The 17,182-nt window shown below is 48.8% G+C and overlaps 1 protein-coding gene across 1 annotated transcript; it reads right to left on the bottom strand.

The window, feature by feature from the left end:
- Nucleotides 1-744: 744 nt before the first annotated feature.
- LOC142292358 (uncharacterized) lies at nt 745-15,857 on the bottom strand. The gene is made up of 7 exons (XM_075337676.1): nt 14,786-15,857; nt 7,610-7,749; nt 7,330-7,497; nt 7,123-7,246; nt 6,907-7,004; nt 6,168-6,225; nt 745-2,323 (listed from the first exon to the last, which is right to left on the bottom strand). Exons 2-7 carry the CDS (start codon nt 7,715-7,717, stop codon nt 1,944-1,946), a joined length of 936 nt encoding a protein of 311 aa, XP_075193791.1. The 5' UTR covers nt 7,718-7,749; nt 14,786-15,857; the 3' UTR covers nt 745-1,943.
- Between the last annotated feature and the right edge of the window lie 1,325 nt (nt 15,858-17,182).

Raw genomic sequence — 17,182 nt, 5'->3', positions numbered from 1 at the left:
GCGGTCACCGGTGAGTCCTTCACCGGTGACCGCTAATCAGGACGCGACACAGACAGAGCCGCAGCATGACAATGAAGTCGGGTGAAGTTAACCCGAGTTCATTCTGATCGTGCGGCTCTGTCTGTGTCTGCTGTCATCTGCCATTCAGCTCTGCTACATGGCTGTCTGTGGCTGCTGTCAGCGGCCATGTAGCAGAGCTGAATGGCAGATGACATAGTAAAAACGCATCCCTACACATTACACACGCTTGGCAAGTCAATAAATAAAAAAAAAAAAGGGTGCCCAATGCATACGTCACAGAACACATGATCTAAAGGATCGCACACAAAATTGATCAATTTAACATAGACTACTAACGCTCGTGTGACAGCAAATGAACGACCTACGTGCAATCTCATTAAATCGCATATGCAACCTGGGCGTGTCACATCGCATACAAGATTGCACACCTAATTGTAAGGTGTAAAGCTGGCTTTAGATCAGGTGGAAAAATCTGGTGACAGATTCCCTTTAAGTGACATCCTGCTCCGAGTCCTGTGTGCGGCATACGATGTCTCTCGAGTGCTCTCGCTGTGTATGGGGGGTGACTGTCCACTGCCTCTGGTGCCAAAAGGTTGACTGGAGCCAAGCAGTTGCAAGGAGAAAGTAACTTTCATTTTCTCCCGGACATCAGATAAGATTATAATGTTTTTTACATGAGTGCGTGGAAAAATTGTTCTCCTTGTTATCAAAATAACGCTTTAATATTCCCATAACTGCAGTTTTTATTCCAAAATCCATTATTAATGAGGATTTGAGTAATTAAAACAAAATACATCACTGAGCTCATACCACAAAACAGCGTCAAGAAGTATATTCTGTATTGTAGCCCGACACCTCCACAATGTGAAGATTAAAGGGGTTGTTCTGCGCCTCTCACTTGTACATTGGATTTCAGCAGTGGCGATAACGGTATGACCCTATATACCTGCAGGGACCAGTGCACAGTACAGTACCCGCTGAACATGCATGCGCCATGACAAGTCTGTGCACGCAAAGTGTAATCGATACCACACACCTCTAACCCGCAATCAAGTGGTGTTTGACAACCCCTTTAAAATTAATGGGTAAAACCTTTTCCATGGTCAGAGCATAAAAACAGATTCTTCTGTGTGACTTCTCAGACGTTCTCAAATCAGGACATGAAAATGGCTTCAACGCAGTGTAGTGCACATCCGCCTCCTATTGATTTGAATGGAACGTGGACAGAATGGGACTGGCTACCGGAGGAACCGCCAGTAATACCAGGCCCGGCTGCGGTTACCTGCATTGAACTCCGGAGCTCTCATCTGAGCTACAAGGTGCAGCCTGGACTGAACTCAGGGTTTGCAGGACTGAACCGCGAGTGTCAACTGATTCCACAGCGATAGCAGTTCATTTCATGTCACAGCTGCGGACAGGCCGGGCTGAACTCTGTAGCTCAGGTGAGAGCTCTGGAGTTCAATGCAGGTAACCGCAGCCAGGCCTGGTATTACCGGCCGCTATCAGTTGACTGGACAGTTCTGGAATTGAGCATTTCCTGCTGTCACCGGCTCAGAGAAGAGGTGATTGGTGGGGGACTCCAGTCGATCAGGCATTGGCGACCTATCCTAAGCCATCAATGTAATAGTCGTGGATAACCCCTTTAATGAATAAGGCCCTTAGCATTTTCCACATTTCACACATGAAACATTCTTCTCCATGATGTGGGTTTTGTGACGTCGCACAAGATATTTAACCATAAAGCATTTTTCTCATTCAGAACATTAAAACGGCTTCTCCCCCTTGTGAGTTTTTAAGACGTTTCATAAGGTTTTGCTTCTGAACAAAGCATTTTTCCACATCCGGAACATGAAAATGGTTTCTCCCCTGTGTGACGTCTGTGATGTTGAATGAGAACTGAATTTTGGGTAAACATTTTCACATTAACACGAAAACGTCTTCTCCTTTGTGTGAGTTCTTAGATGTTTCTTAAAATATGACTTGTGATTAAACCATTTCCCACATTCAGGACATGAATACGGCTTCTCCAATGTGTGAGTTTTCTGATGTCGCTCAAGATCATCTTTAACCACAAAACATTTCCCACATTCAGAACAAGGAAACGGCTTCTCCCCTGTGTGGGTTCTTATATGTTTCTTAAAATATGACTTGTGATTAAAGCATTTCCCACATTCAGAACATGAAAACATGTTATCCAGTCTATTTCCAGGGCAGCTTTTCCCAATGTTGGATTGATTATCTTCTACTTCATTAGAGGGCGATAACAGGAGGTCTCTATGGGGGCTTCTCGTCTGGTTTTCATCTGGAAAAAAAAAAGGAAAACAAAATCCTAAACCATATTGATTGATATTTTATAATTTCTACATTAAGGAAAAAATGAGCAAGAGGTATCAGAATACAACCAACCGATCAGTGTTTGACCATTCAATATACAGTACATGTCCTATGTCCTAAAGTGAAAAATATAATCTACAGTTTCATCTATAAACTTAGAAATTCTACTCTATATGCTGTCTATAAGGTCAGTAATAACCACCCTCCTCATCAGTAAAATATGAACAATTAAAAGTGGTGGAATGATGGACATCAAAGGACAGAGACAAATTACAGACCTGCAAGTGATGAAATAATGGCAACACTATTTTCACTGTCTCTGGATTTCTTTAGTCTTGAGTTTGAAACTCGTGTAGAAATCCCGGCATTTCCAGCCTTCCAGTGACTAATGACAACCCTGATGTGCTTGATGGAGACGCAGCAGCCGGGGGAGACGAGCCCAGAGACGCTGCAGCCGGGGGAGACGAGCCCAGAGACACTGCAGCCGGGGGAGACGAGCCCAGAGACGCTGCAGCCGGGGGAGACGAGCCCAGAGACGCTGCAGCCGGGGGAGACGAGCCCAGAGACGCTGCAGCCGGGGGAGACGAGCCCAGAGACGCTGCAGCTGGGGGAGACGAGCCCAGAGACCCTGCAGCCGGGGGAGACGAGCCCAGAGACCCTGCAGCCGGGGGAGACGAGCCCAGAGACCCTGCAGCCGGGGGAGACGAGCCCAGAGACCCTGCAGCCGGGGGAGACGAGCCCAGAGACCCTGAAGTCGGGGGAGACGAGCCCAGAGACGAAGCAGGCGGGGGAGACGAGCCCAGAGATGCTGCAGGCGGGGGAGACGAGTCCAGAGACGCTGCAGGCGGGGGAGAAGAGCCCAGAGACGCTGCAGCCGGGGGAGATGAGCCCAGAGGCGCTGCAGCTGGGGAAGACGAGCCCAGAGGCGCTGCAGCCTTGGGAGACGAGCCCAGAGGCGCTGCAGCCGGGGGAGACGAGCCCAGAGACGCTGCAGCCGGGGGAGACGAGCCCAGAGACGCTGCAGCCGGGGGAGACGAGCCCAGAGAAGCAGCAGGCGGGGGAGATGAGCCTACAGACGCAGCAGGCGAGGGAGACGAGCCTACAGATGCAGCAGGCGGGGGAGACGAGCCTATAGACGCAGCAGGCGGGGGAAACGAGCCCCGAGGCACTGCAGCCGGGGGAGACGAGCCCGGAGATGCTGAAGCCGGGGGATACGAGCCCGGAGACGCTGCATCCGGGGGAGACAAGCCCGGAGACGCTGCAGCCGGGGGAGACGAGCCTGGAGTCGCTGCAGCCGGAGGAGACGAGCCTGGAGACGCTGCAGCCAGGGGAGACGAGCCTGGAGACGCTGCAGCCGGGGGAGACGAGCCCGGAGATGCTTCAGCATGGGAGCACGTTTAGGCTGCAGGCTGCTCACAGTAGTATTAGGGACATGCAGCCTGGGATTGTCATGCTGGAAAAATGGCTCATGGAAGACTTTAAAAGAAGTCCACACAATAATACATCTATCTAATCTCCCTTCCGAAACACCTGCTCTACATTTGACAGATGTGTGGATGTATTGTGTAGAGCGTCAGTGCCAGCTGTGTTATACAGACAGCACATAAGTTACAATCAGAGCTACATACGATCACAATGACTCAACCTCTTCAATTGATGGTATACATTATAGGAAGGGGCTGGGATGGAGGACATTATTACAGGAAGGGGCCCAGAATGTAGGACATTACAGGACAGAAGATATTAATACGGTAGTGGTCAGGATGAAGGCAATTATTACAGAAAAGTGCCCAGGATGTAGGACATTACTACAGAAATGGGGACAGGATGGAGGACATTATTACAGGACAGAAGATATTATTACAGAAAAGGGTTGGATGTAGGACATTATTACAGAAAAGGGCCTAAGATAGGGCAAATTATTACAGGTAGGGGCCAGGATGAAGAACTTTACTACAGAAAAGGGCCCAGGATGGAGAACATTATTAAATAAAGGAGCCCATGATGGGGGACATTATAATAGGAAGGGGAAAAGATGGAAAACATTATTACAGAAAAGGGTTAGTATGGAGAATATTATTTAATAAAGGGGCTCAGAACAGGGGACATTATTAGGGCACTATTACATAAAAGGGGCCCAGGAAGGAATACATTATTATGACATGATTGTCAGGCTGCCACCAGGGGGAGCTGGAGCCCCTGCAGGAAAAGACACTACACAGAGTTGAATCAGCATGGAGGTGGACACACACAGTGTGTGCTGGAGCACTGCCCTGCAGAGTCAGCCAGAATACAGAGGCCACAGGGCATGCGGGGGATGGTCGGGCAGGCCAGGTCATACACAGTACGATGAGAAAGAAGACTGGAGGAATTAGCAAAAGCGGGGTCGAGTTCAGGCCGAGGTCAGTACCAGAGGAAGCAACCGAGTGGGGAGGTAGGAGAAGGGAGAACGACTGGGGCTATTGTGTGAAGGAAGGAGGTGGGACGGAACACAGACAGAGCACAGCGTAAGGACGGATCAGGAAACACTTACAGGGACCAGCAATCACAGGCAAAGTAGTGCTAAGCTTATAGCCGGTGCTGGTTCACCAGAGATGAGAGAATTTAAAGCATCCAAGCTCCGGACGTGAGGCCCAAGAGAAGGCTCCGCCCCCTAGCCATGTGGACGGGAGGTGGAACCATGACAAGGATGAGGCCAGGATGGGGGACATTACTACACGACAGAAGACATTACATTAAGGGGCCAGGATGGAGGACAATATTACAGGAAGGGGCCAGTATAGAGGATAATATATTACAGGAAGGGGCCCAGGATAGAGGACATTAATACAGGAGGGGCCCAGATGGGGGACAGGATTTTTACAGGATGAGGAACATTATTACAGGAAGGGACCAGGATGGCGAACATTATTACAAAAAGGGGCCCAGATGGGGGACAGGATTTTTATAGGATGGGGAACATTATTACAGGAAGGGGCTTGGGATGGAGGATATTATTTAATAAAGGGGCTCAGGGCAGGGGATATTATTACAGAAAAGGGTCAGGGCGGAGGGCACTATTAAATAAAGGGGCCCAAAATGGAGGACAATATTACAGGATGAGGTAAGGATGGTGGACATTATTACAAGACGGAGGACATTATTACAGGATGGGGCTTTGTAGTAAAACAAGTGTTAATATTGTTACACAGCCGTCCTGGATTTATGCCTTTCCCCCTCCCCCGATCCACTAGATTCCTTTGTGTTCCACGTCGGGTTTTACAGATTGCCTGGAGTGATCCCACGTGAGCATCCGTCCAGGCCTATATAAGGCTTATTAAAGCACAAACCTGTGTCTTGGTATTAAGACTTCAGTATTGCTATTGCTTGAGCCATACATCAGTTTCCCATATGCTTGCCTGTAGTCTCCTGCCTGCTTACCTCTGGTCTCCTGGACGTCTCCCACCTGCCAGTGCTTTCCAGTCTCCTGCCTGCTTGCCTGTGGACTTCTGAACGTCACCTGCCTGCCTGCAGTTTCCTGCATTCCACCTGTCTATCTGCAGCTACCAGACCCCCAGTTGTCCGTATTCCATGTGCTCCACCTAGCAGCTGCATCAACACCCGGACCATGTGCTTGGAGGAGCCACCTCACCTGCTGAGTCTACCAGATATCAACCGATCCAACTCACTGAACGAGGAATTTAGAAAAAGATTGTCCGGTTTTTATTCCATTGACGTCTCCTTCATCGGAAAACAGGTGGAACATATTAGGTAATCTTGGTTTGAGAATTCCAAGGGTGGCAGAAAGCACAAGATTTGTCCAGGGCTCTTACCACTTATTGATCCTGATATGGATTTTTCAAGTTCATTTGTCATTTCAAGATGATTCTCCTGCAAAAGATACCACATTAATGACATAAGAAAAAAAAAGAACACAGGTTCATCTTCTATCAGGTGACCATCAAAAATCCCATAAGTCATGAACTAATGTTATTCGCTGGGAATTCCACCAAAACTTATATAACAATCCGTCACGGAGTCACTCTGTACTCTGTCAGGCCTCCATAATGGAAGCATCCATACTTATAGGTGGACACAAAAGTGTGGTAGACTGCTGTGCCTCCCCAAAATATCAGAAAATGCCAGATCAGAGGCCAAACAGGGTACAAGGGGACTGTCTGCCTTCTTATAACGAATGGGTCCATCGGAGGTTCTGTCCAAATGCATTTTTCAGGACTTCAGATGGAAGGCACAACAGAGCTGTAAACGTATTGCAGAAACAAATTGTGAACATGCCCAACAATATACGACAGTATTATTTTAACCATAGAAGCAGCTGATTGACATTGTGCTGATATTTCCATCTACTCAACATTTATCCTCAGTGATTATCAATGGTCAAGTGGACGTCCAAACTGGGGGAAGTTTAACAACATTTTATGAAATCAGAAGCTGACAATTTCTCGCCACTACCGCCAAAAGCGGACACGACGCCTACACTCCACCGCTGCTGGCGATCACTAGAAAGCTTCGTACATCAGTCTATAGAGGATTTCCAGAAATCTCATCTACCTGATGATCCAGGAGGACATTCAGCTTTTCCTCTGGAGGATCCTGGGAATATAGAGGACTGGGACTTCTCTCTGGTGGATTTCTCGGACTGGACCCATCTATAGGAAATATACACAGTGACTGAATACATCGTCTACATGTGATGATCAGATAATGGGGGGTCCAGGTGACCTCAGACCCGGCCTCTCCTCTATAATCAGGACGGTCTCCTCTTACCCGGAGATGTGAGGGGCTGGAGATTCTCCATCATGACGTCCTTGTACAGATCCTTGTGTCCTTCTAGATACTCCCACTCCTCCATGGAGAAATAGACGGTGACGTCCTGACACCTTATAGGAACCTGAAACACACAATGATCCGTCATTAGCAGACCCCTACCCCGGTGTTATTATATAATGTCCCAGCATTCCCGGCAGCGCTCACCTCTCCGCTCAGCAGCTCAGTGATCCTGTGGGTCAGTTCCAGGATCTTCTGCTCATGTATCAGTGAATGAGGTGAAGGCTCGGTGATGTCACTCGGGGTCCTGCTCCGTCCTCCTGACACACGAGGGGTCACACACTCCCCAGACGACGTCTTCACTACTGTGTGATCCTGTGTATGGGGAGACGCCGATCATTACATCTATTCTGAAGATCCTTCACCTTCCCCGTCATTTCCCTGCTTTATTCCTAGAGATCAGAGTGATGTGATGTGAAGATCTCACCTCTCCAGTGATCCAGTAGATTATCTCCAGGGTGAGGTCTAATATCCGAGAAGTCATGTGGTCTCTGTCCTGCTCCATCTTCGAGGGGTCATCTATGGAAAGGACCATCGTCTTGTGCGAAAACTGTGAGAATCCTGAAGCTGAGGGATAATAAGGAGGAGTGAGCACAGATTACATGATCAAAAGTGTTTCACAAATTCTGAATGATTAACCATACCTCCCAACTTTTGAAGAACAGAAAAAGGATCAAAGCATGCAGCGCACAGCCACGCCCCTAGCCACACCCCAAACCACACCCAGTTGGCAGTGAGGGATGTTCAGCAGACTGTTCATTCATGTATAGCAGCCAGAACCTTCTAATACTTATATAAGTGTCACTATATGACGTTGTTTCTTTGTCTGTAAGGTTTTGTTCACACGTTGCATAAATCCGGGGTTTTTTGTTTTTCTGCAGGATCCGCACCAAATTACACAATGTTAATCTTCTCATTTTTGCTGCTTTTTTTTCTGCTTTCTCCCTATTTTTTTTGTGTTTTTCGCACAGATGTGAAGCTGTGTTTTTTAGTGTTTTTATAGAACAGTAAAGCTCGGATTCTGCTCTTATAAAAGTATCCGCAGTCTTTTCCATGCGTTTTTTTTAAGCTCCACATAAAAAAATCTCTAGAGGAAAAAAAGCCGCAGAAATGTCATGGAATCTCATCCACTTTGCTTGGACAGTCACAATTTATGTGCAAAAAAAAGCAGCACAAAAACCCGGCATTTATGCTACATGTGAACACGGACTAAATGTCCAAGCAAAGTGGATGAGACGTCATGAAATCTCTGCTCTCGGTGTGTAAAGACGCCCCTGAACTGCGCGGATTTGGTGTTTTTTTATCTATACTATAGACGTCTTTATGGAGCCAGAAAAAAAAATGCAAGCAAAGAAAAAAAAAAAAGTGCAGTTACATTTTAAATGCAGAATCAAAGCTTTTCTGGAATATTAAAAAGCATTAAAACCCCAAATTCACATCTGCACCAAACATGTATCAAATGTCGGGGAGAACGCATAAAAAAACGCAGCAAATACGTAAATCAGAGAGGATTGTTACTGTGTTGTGTGGTGCGGATCCTGCAGAAAAAAGGCAGCATATACGCTACGTGTGAACACGGCCTCAGCGATACATTTTTATTACATTTTTATGGGTTTTAATAGAGAAAAATAATCGATTGCGCCATTTTTTCCGCCATTTACCGATCCCCATCAATAATCTGATCACTGTGTTGTTGGGGTCGTTACAATTACAGGCACACTGAATATGTCCATGTTATTTGCTGATTTGCGATGTGTGTTATTCTTTAAAAAAAGATCAATAATAACTACATTGTTCTATCTTTTTTTTTTTTATTATTTTTAGTAAATTTATTAGAAGAAACAAAATCTTTTCCTTTGCCTTAACATACAGGAGATAGAGACGCTGCTCTGTACAATGGACCTCTGTAATCAGAGGCTGCAATGCAGGTTCATCTAGGTAAAATCCTTCCTCTGACATCAGCAGAGCCTATAGCTCCAGAGCTAGGATGGCTGTAGTGTGTTTTAAAGTTTCTGGTTTGATTCCAAAGGGGTGATGAAAAATGAAATTATATTTTTGTCATTTTTTTTTCTCATTGCTTTATAGTAGTTTTATGGGAACAAAAGAATTTGACTTCTTCCTTTAGCTACATAGAGATACAGTATTTATCTATATATATCTCTATGTAGCTGAATAATTTGCTTCTGGCTTCTCTGCCTGGAATACAGGTTAAGATTACCAAATCCTCCTATGCCCCTCCGTACATGCAGTGGCTCAATGGTAGACAAGCTCATGAGTTCTAGTCCTGTCCTGGGAAATCTGAGCAGATGAGAATTTAATTTATGCACCAGAGTTAATTTATTCACTTCACTGAGGGGAGGAGCAGGAACTAGAGCTGTGAACAATGGGACTGAGGGAAACAATAGACTGGACAAACATTCAGATAGAAAGTGATATGAAGTAATGTCAGTCTCAGGCATCGGCGCTGGAGGTAAGTGAGGAGCTTTACATGATAGAAATACCTGCAGATCCTAAAATGCCTTTTTACTCATTAGAATTAGTCTCATATAGTATTTTTACACATGAAACTGATTGCAGAGCAGAAGATGAGAGTAAAGTCATGGAGTGCAACAGTGAGTGGTCCCGTGAGCAGACATTGAGTGCGGCAGTGAGTGGTCCCGTGAGCAGACATGGAGTGCGGCAGTGAGCGGTCCCGTGAGCAGATATGGAGTGCGGCAGTGAGCGGTCCCGTGAGCAGACATGGAGTGCGGCAGTGAGCGGTCCCGTGAGCAGACATGGAGTGCGGCAGTGAGCGGTCCCGTGAGCAGATATGGAGTGCGGCAGTGAGTGGTCCCGTGAGCAGACATGGAGTGCGGCAGTGAGCGGTCCCGTGAGCAGACATGGAGTGCGGCAGTGAGTGGTCCCGTGAGCAGACATGGAGTGCGGCAGTGAGTGGTCCCGTGAGCAGACATGGAGTGCGGCAATGAGTGGTCCCGTGAGCAGACATGGAGTGCGGCAATGAGTGGTCCCGTGAGCAGACATGGAGTGCGGCAATGAGTGGTCCCGTGAGCAGACATGGAGCGCGGCAGTGAGTGGTCCCGTGAGCAGACATGGAGCGCAGCAGTGAATAGTCCCGTGAGCAGACATGGAGTGCGGCAGTGGTCCCGTGAGGAGACATGGAGTGCAGCAGTGAATGGTCCCGTGAGCAGACATGGAGTGCGTCAGTGAGTGGTCCTGGGATCAGACATGGAGTGCGGCAGTGAGTGGTCCTGTGACCAGACATGGAGTGTAGCAGTGAGTGGTCCATGAGCAGACATGGAGTGCGGCAGTGAGTGGTCCCGTGAGCAGACATGGAGTGCGGCAGTGAGTGGTCCCGTGAGCAGACATGGAGTGTGGCAGTGAGTGGTCCCGTGAGCAGATATGGAGTGCGGCAGTGAGTGGTCCCGTGAGCAGACATGGAGTGCGGCAATGAGTAGTCCCGTGAGCAGACATGGAGTGCGGCAATGAGTGGTCCCGTGAGCAGACATGGAGTGCGGCAATGAGTGGTCCCGTGAGCAGACATGGAGCGCGGCAGTGAGTGGTCCCGTGAGCAGACATGGAGCGCAGCAGTGAATAGTCCCGTGAGCAGACATGGAGTGCGGCAGTGAGTGGTCCCGTGAGCAGACATGGAGTGCAGCAGTGAATGGTCCCGTGAGCAGACATGGAGTGCGGCAGTGAGTGGTCCCGTGAGCAGACATGGAGTGCAGCAGTGAATGGTCCCGTGAGCAGACATGGAGTGCGTCAGTGAGTGGTCCTGGGATCAGACATGGAGTGCGGCAGTGAGTGGTCCCGTGACCAGACATGGAGTGTAGCAGTGAGTGGTCCATGAGCAGACATAGAGTGCGGCAGTGAGTGGTCCCGTGAGCAGACATGGAGTGCGGCAGTGAGTGGTCCCGTGAGCAGATATGGAGTGCGGCAGTGAGTGGTCCCGTGAGCAGACATGGAGTGCGGCAGTGAGTGGTCCATAAGCAGACATGAAGTGCGGCAGTGAGTGGTCCCGTGACCAGACATGGAATGCAGCAGTGAGTGGTCCATGAGCAGACATGGAGTGTGGCAATGAGTGGTCCCGTGAGCAGACATGGAGTGCGGCAGTGAGTGGTCCCGTGTGCAGACATGGAGTGCGGCAGTGAGTGGTCCTGTGGAAGACGTGAAGAGAGTCCTTGTCTACTCTATAGTACAACTGGATGGACACAATAGAGGAGGTGATCAGTGAGAGAGGAGGCCATCAGTGAGGGAGTGATCAATCAGACAGGGAGGAGGCCATCAGTGAGGGAAGAGGCCATCAGTGAGGGTGGAGGCCATCAGTGAGGGAGGAGGCCATCAGTGAGGGAAGAGGCCATCAGTGAGGGTGGAGGCCATCAGTGAGGGAGGGGGCCATCAGTGAGGGAGGAGTCCATCAGTGAGGGAGGAGGCCATCAGTGAGGGAGGAGTCCATCAGAGACGGAGGAGTCCATCAGAGAGGGAGGAGGCCATCAGTTAGGGAGGAGGCCATCAGAGAGGGAGGAGGCCATCAGTGAGGGAGGAGGCCATCAGTGAGGGAGGAGGCCATCAGTGAGGGAGGAGTCCATCAGAGACGGAGGAGGCCATCAGTGAGGGAGGAGGCCATCAGAGAGGGAGGAGGCCATCAGTGAGGGAGGAGGCCATCAGAGAGGGAGGAGGGCATCAGAGAGAGGGAGGAGGGCATCAGAGAGAGGGAGGAGGCCATCAGTGAGGGAGGAGGCCATCAGTGAGGGAGGAGGCCATCAGAGAGGGAGGAGGGCATCAGAGAGGGAGGAGGCCATCAGTGAGGGAGGAAGCCATCAGTGAGGGAGGAGGCCATCAGTGAGGGAGGAGGCCATCAGAGAGGGAGGAAGCCATCAGAGAGGCAGGAGGGCATCAGAGAGAGGGAGGAGGGCATCAGAGAGGCAGGAGGGCATCAGAGAGAGGGAGGAGGGCATCAGAGAGGCAGGAGGGCATCAGAGAGGGAGGAGGTGACCCGGTGTTTTTTCACTGATGGATGTGGATGCGGATATTGGAGGAGCAGCCCTTAGTTTAGGTACGAGGTCTAAACCCATCTCTCCCGGGCATATGCTTTTGTCTTTATCACTGAATGGCGTGTAGAGTCAATGAAGCCGGGCACAGGGGCAGTCCCCGAGTGCTGCATTACCTTTTATTTCCATTAATTTGTTAAAGTTTGGTATAATAATAATGGCGTCAGACACATCTGTACATATAATAATAATAATAATTTTATTCATTTATATATATATATATATAAGGCTGAGTTCACATGTCCAGTAATAATCATCCGCTAGAACAGATCCTGTAGAGATATGTTGGCAAAATGATGTCTGCCAGATCCATTATTTTTTAACATTGGAGTCTATGGAGAATGGATCCAGGAACAGATCGCTATTTATCTTCCACGTGAAATAGATCCAGTAAGAAAAAAAACAAACCTGTTACAAATGTAAGAAAAACAGATGACTAAATAGCGATCTGTTAAAGGGAACCTTTCAGCAGATTTGAGGCCTATAAGCTGCGGCCACCACCAGTGGGCTCTTATATACAGCATGTTAGATTACTTAAAAACAAAAAAGTGAGCCGGAGTATGAGATGGTATACATGGAACTTGTGAGACCATGTTCACACTGGCCATGAGACAAAGAGAAACCAAGGAAAAAATGGTGAAAACATACCCTGCTGTAACTAAATAAAAGCATTTTGCATATAAACATAGGGGACTTAGTAAACACTGTTTTTAATCAAAAAAAGCATAAAGCTATCCCACCAACGCCAAGGTGTACCCAGTTGGGATAGTACCTACACTCTCTAATATTAAAACCCTTTCACAATTTTTTCCTTGGTTTCTCTTTGTCTCATGGCCAGTGTGAACATGAGCTCACAAGTTCCATGTATACCATCTCATACTCCGGCTCACTTTTTTGTTTTTATGTAGTTTTTTTGTATTCAGTACAAACAGGGAGTGGCCCCCTTCTCAGTGAGCTGGACATTTCATTCTGTGCATCCCCCTGACTGTGTGTGTCCTGTTGGGACCCGGTCGCTCTCAGCCCTTAGCCACATTGAGGCCTATTTTAGACCCATGGTAAGGTTTTAATATTAGAGAGTGTAGGTACTATCCCAACTGGGTACACCTTGGCGTTGGTGGGATAGCTTTATGCTTTTTTTGATCAAAAACAGTGTTTACTAAGTCCCCTATGTTTATATGCACTATGCTTTTATTTAGTTACAGCAGGGTATGTTTTCACAATTTTTTCCTTGGTTTCAGCATGTTAGTTACATAGTTACATAGTTACTTAGGTTGAAAAAAGACCTAGGTCCATCTAGTTCACCCTTCCTCCACCAGTTCTACATTTAGTCACTAAGTCATTTATAACCAACAATGTTTTGTTAGAATACTGTATATAAGAGCCCAGTCCGCTGTGTAGAACATAAAAATCACTTTATAACACCCACCTAAGGTGCGGTGCAGACTGGTCGGACGGGTGTCTCCATTCTCTGGTAACGGCGCCTCCTCTTTCGGCCATCTTTGTCCTCCTTCTTCTGAAGCCTGGGTGCATGACGGGTCCTATGTCATCCACACTCGCCGGCACTGAGGTCCTGCGCAGGTGCACTACAATACTTTGATCTGCCCTGCTCAAAGTGCACCTGCGCAGGACCTCAATGGCGGCGAGTGTGGATGACGTAGGGCGCGTCATGCACCACCCCTTATGCATTATAAAGTGATTTTTACGTTTACGCAGCGGCCTGGGCTCTTATATACAGGATGTTAGAATGCTGTATATAGGAGAATCCGTTCTATCAGATGATTACAGGACGTGTGATCTCTGCAGGATCCGTTCTATCGGATGATTACAGGACGTGTGATCTCTGCAGGATCCGTTCTATCGGATGATTACAGGACGTGTGATCTCTGCAGGATCCGTTCTATCGGATGATTACTGGACATGTGATCTCTGCAGGATCCGTTCTATCGGATGATTACAGGACATGTGATCTCTGCAGGATCCGTTCTATTGGATGATTACTGGATGTGTGATCTCTGCAGGAACCATTCTATTGGATGATTACTGGATGTGTGATCTCTGCAGGAACCTTTCTATTGGATGATTACTGGATGTGTGATCTCTGCAGGAACCATTCTATTGGATGATTACAGGACGTGTGATCTCTGCAGGATCCGTTCTATCGGATGATTACAGGACGTGTGATCTCTGCAGGATCCGTTCTATCGGATGATTACAGGACGTGTGATCTCTGCAGGATCCGTTCTATCGGATGATTACAGGACGTGTGATCTCTGCAGGATCCGTTCTATCGGATGATTACAGGACGTGTGATCTCTGCAGGATCCGTTCTATCGGATGATTACTGGACATGTGATCTCTGCAGGATCCGTTCTATCGGATGATTACAGGACATGTGATCTCTGCAGGATCCGTTCTATCGGATGATTACAGGACATGTGATCTCTGCAGGATCTTTTCTGTCGGATGATTACTGGACGTGTGATCTCAGCCTTACACTTCTGTCTACAGATACTTTCCATGAATACATCTCCCGCACACTCCGTGCAGACACTTACCGCCCGTCCCCAATATCTGGATCTGTTCACGCTGTGCAGGGAGCAGCGCAGCGCATGGTCCGATCGCCCGCCCCGGACTGAGCTGACGTCACAGGAGGGGATTTCAGTGAAGGAAAACAATAAGAATCCTGAATTGTGGTCACTGCGTCTTCTCCGATCTCCGGGGGAGGTTTTCTAGTTTTGTGATGAGATCTGTAGCCTCCATTCTCCTCAGTCTGTCTGTAAAGTGTTTCCTGCCCCCTGTAGACTACAATCCCCAGCATCCTTTGTGTCGTGCATTCCCTCCCACATCCTCAGTAATCAGATTTCATGTTCTGTCTCCTGCCTTCCTCTCTGCAGCGGGTGTTCCCGAGCTGCGGACACTGTGGGGGTGGCAGGAGCCGTAGTCGCGGGCAAAGGCCGTAGTCGCGGGCAAAGGCCAACCCCTACTTCCATGCAGCGCTCCTCTTCTGGGCTGCACCCGCCACCTCCTCAGTGCAGCGAGAGACCCCATTTCTCCGGGGTTAACCTTCAACACTAGATACCTCACACCGTGTTCTTGTCTTCCTCTCCCTGTAACACCGCAGTGGCAGCTAGTAACTTCATGGCGTCCCACATGGCTCTAGCCGCGTCCCCTCACATAGGGATTCGTTTCACCACCAGACGGAGTTCATAGAATCATAGAATGGTAGAGTTGGAATGGACCTCCTGGGTCATCTAGTCCAGCCCCCTGCTCAAAGCAGGATTCACTAATATCTCCATGCTGACCCGTTCACCCAGGTCTATGTTACCTCACGCCTAGACCAGTCCTATTAGAGTCAGTCACTTCCCAGTTGTTTTCCCTTAGAGCCAAGGACCACTACTTCTGGAGATGGGCAATGCTCTCCATCTGACCCCGGCTACTGAAGAGCTTCTTTCCCACCTCCTCCAGACTTCCTGGGGTGATTACCCTGAGGGACCCCGGCTACTGAAGAGCTTCTTTTCCACCTTCTCCGGACTTCCTGGGGTGACGACCCTGAGGGACCCCGGCTACTGAAGAGCTTCTTTCCCACCTTCTCCGGACTTCCTGGGGTGACGACCCTGAGGGACCCCGGCTACTGAAGAGCTTCTTTCCCACCTTCTCCGGACTTCCTGGGGTGACCCTGAGGGACCCCGGCTACTGAAGAGCTTCTTTTCCACCTTCTCCGGACTTCCTGGGGTGACGACCCTGAGGGACCCCGGCTACTGAAGAGCTTCTTTTCCACCTTCTCCGGACTTCCTGGGGTGACGACCCTGAGGGACCCCGGCTACTGAAGAGCTTCTTTCCCACTTTCTCCGGACTTCCTGGGGTGACCCTGAGGGACCCCGGCTACTGAAGAGCTTCTTTTCCACCTTCTCCGGACTTCCTGGGGTGACGACCCTGAGGGACCCCGGCTACTGAAGAGCTTCTTTCCCACCTTCTCCGGACTTCCTGGGGTGACCCTGAGGGACCCCGGCTACTGAAGAGCTTCTTTCCCACCTCCTCCAGACTTCCTGGGGTGACCCTAAGGGACTGGCCAAATTAACACTGGTCTTCCACTCACTATACCTCCCACAGGTACAGCTTCTGCGCTCTACTCTCTAATGTCTCTACTACAATCAGGAAGTTGTCACTGCCAAATCCACCATACTGTGGACCGGCCTCTTTCCCTTCACCCTCTCAGCTGCCACTTCACCTCAGCCCTAAGCGTTCCCCCTACAACTAAGGGACCAGTGACATCTAGTGGTGTCTGGCAAACATTGCATGCATATAAATAACATTTCACATAAATACACATATTAACAATTTAACCATGACGTCTTTAGGGGTGCTGCAGGCCCCGAGCACCCTCCTACAATACCACTGGGAATGTCAACACTGGGAAACAGCAATGATGACAGCAGATTGTTTTAAATTATTTTTAATGTCCTTCAGCTCAATATCAAATCATATCGACTTGATTGATGAACGCTCTGTAGGAAGATCGATTTTTGTGCAGCCTAGATAGATTTGCCTGGGCTTTCAGTTTGCCTATATAGGCCATCCTAGGCCTTCTCCTCTCCTAGAAAGGGCTCCCCGGGTCTTTTTCCTGTCCTACAAAGGGCTCCCCGGGTCTTTTTCCTCTCCTACAAAGGGCTCCCCGGGTCTTTTTCCTTTACTAGAAAGGGCTCCCCTGGTCTTTTTCCTCTCCTACAAAGGGCTCCCCGGGTCTTTTTCCTCTCCTATAAAGGGCTCCCCGGGTCTTTTCCCTCTCCTATAAAGGGCTCCCCGGGTCTTTTCCCTCTCCTATAAAGGGCTCCCCGGGTCTTTTTCCTCTCCTACAAAGGGCTCCCCGGGTCTTTTTCCTTTCCTAGAAAGGGCTCCCCTGGTCTTTTTCCTCTCCTAGAAAGGGCTCCCCGGGTCTTTTCCCTCTCCTATAA

This window comes from Anomaloglossus baeobatrachus, chromosome 2 (assembly GCF_048569485.1).
Source record: "Anomaloglossus baeobatrachus isolate aAnoBae1 chromosome 2, aAnoBae1.hap1, whole genome shotgun sequence".
Classification (NCBI taxonomy): Eukaryota; Metazoa; Chordata; class Amphibia; order Anura; family Aromobatidae; genus Anomaloglossus; species Anomaloglossus baeobatrachus.
Note: the sequence above shows the minus strand (reverse complement) of the source record. Positions and strands in the feature narration are given on the sequence as shown.

Coding starts and splice junctions, on each gene's coding strand:
- LOC142292358 (XM_075337676.1), bottom strand. CDS start 7,717: ATGGTCCTTTCCATAGATGACCCCTCGAAGATGGAGCAGGACAGAGAC. Junction 7,005..7,122: donor CCAGCCCCTCACATCTCCGG/GTAAGAGGAGAC, acceptor TATTTCCTATAG/ATGGGTCCAGTCCGAGAAAT. Junction 6,226..6,906: donor ATGTCCTCCTGGATCATCAG/GTAGATGAGATT, acceptor TATCTTTTGCAG/GAGAATCATCTTGAAATGAC.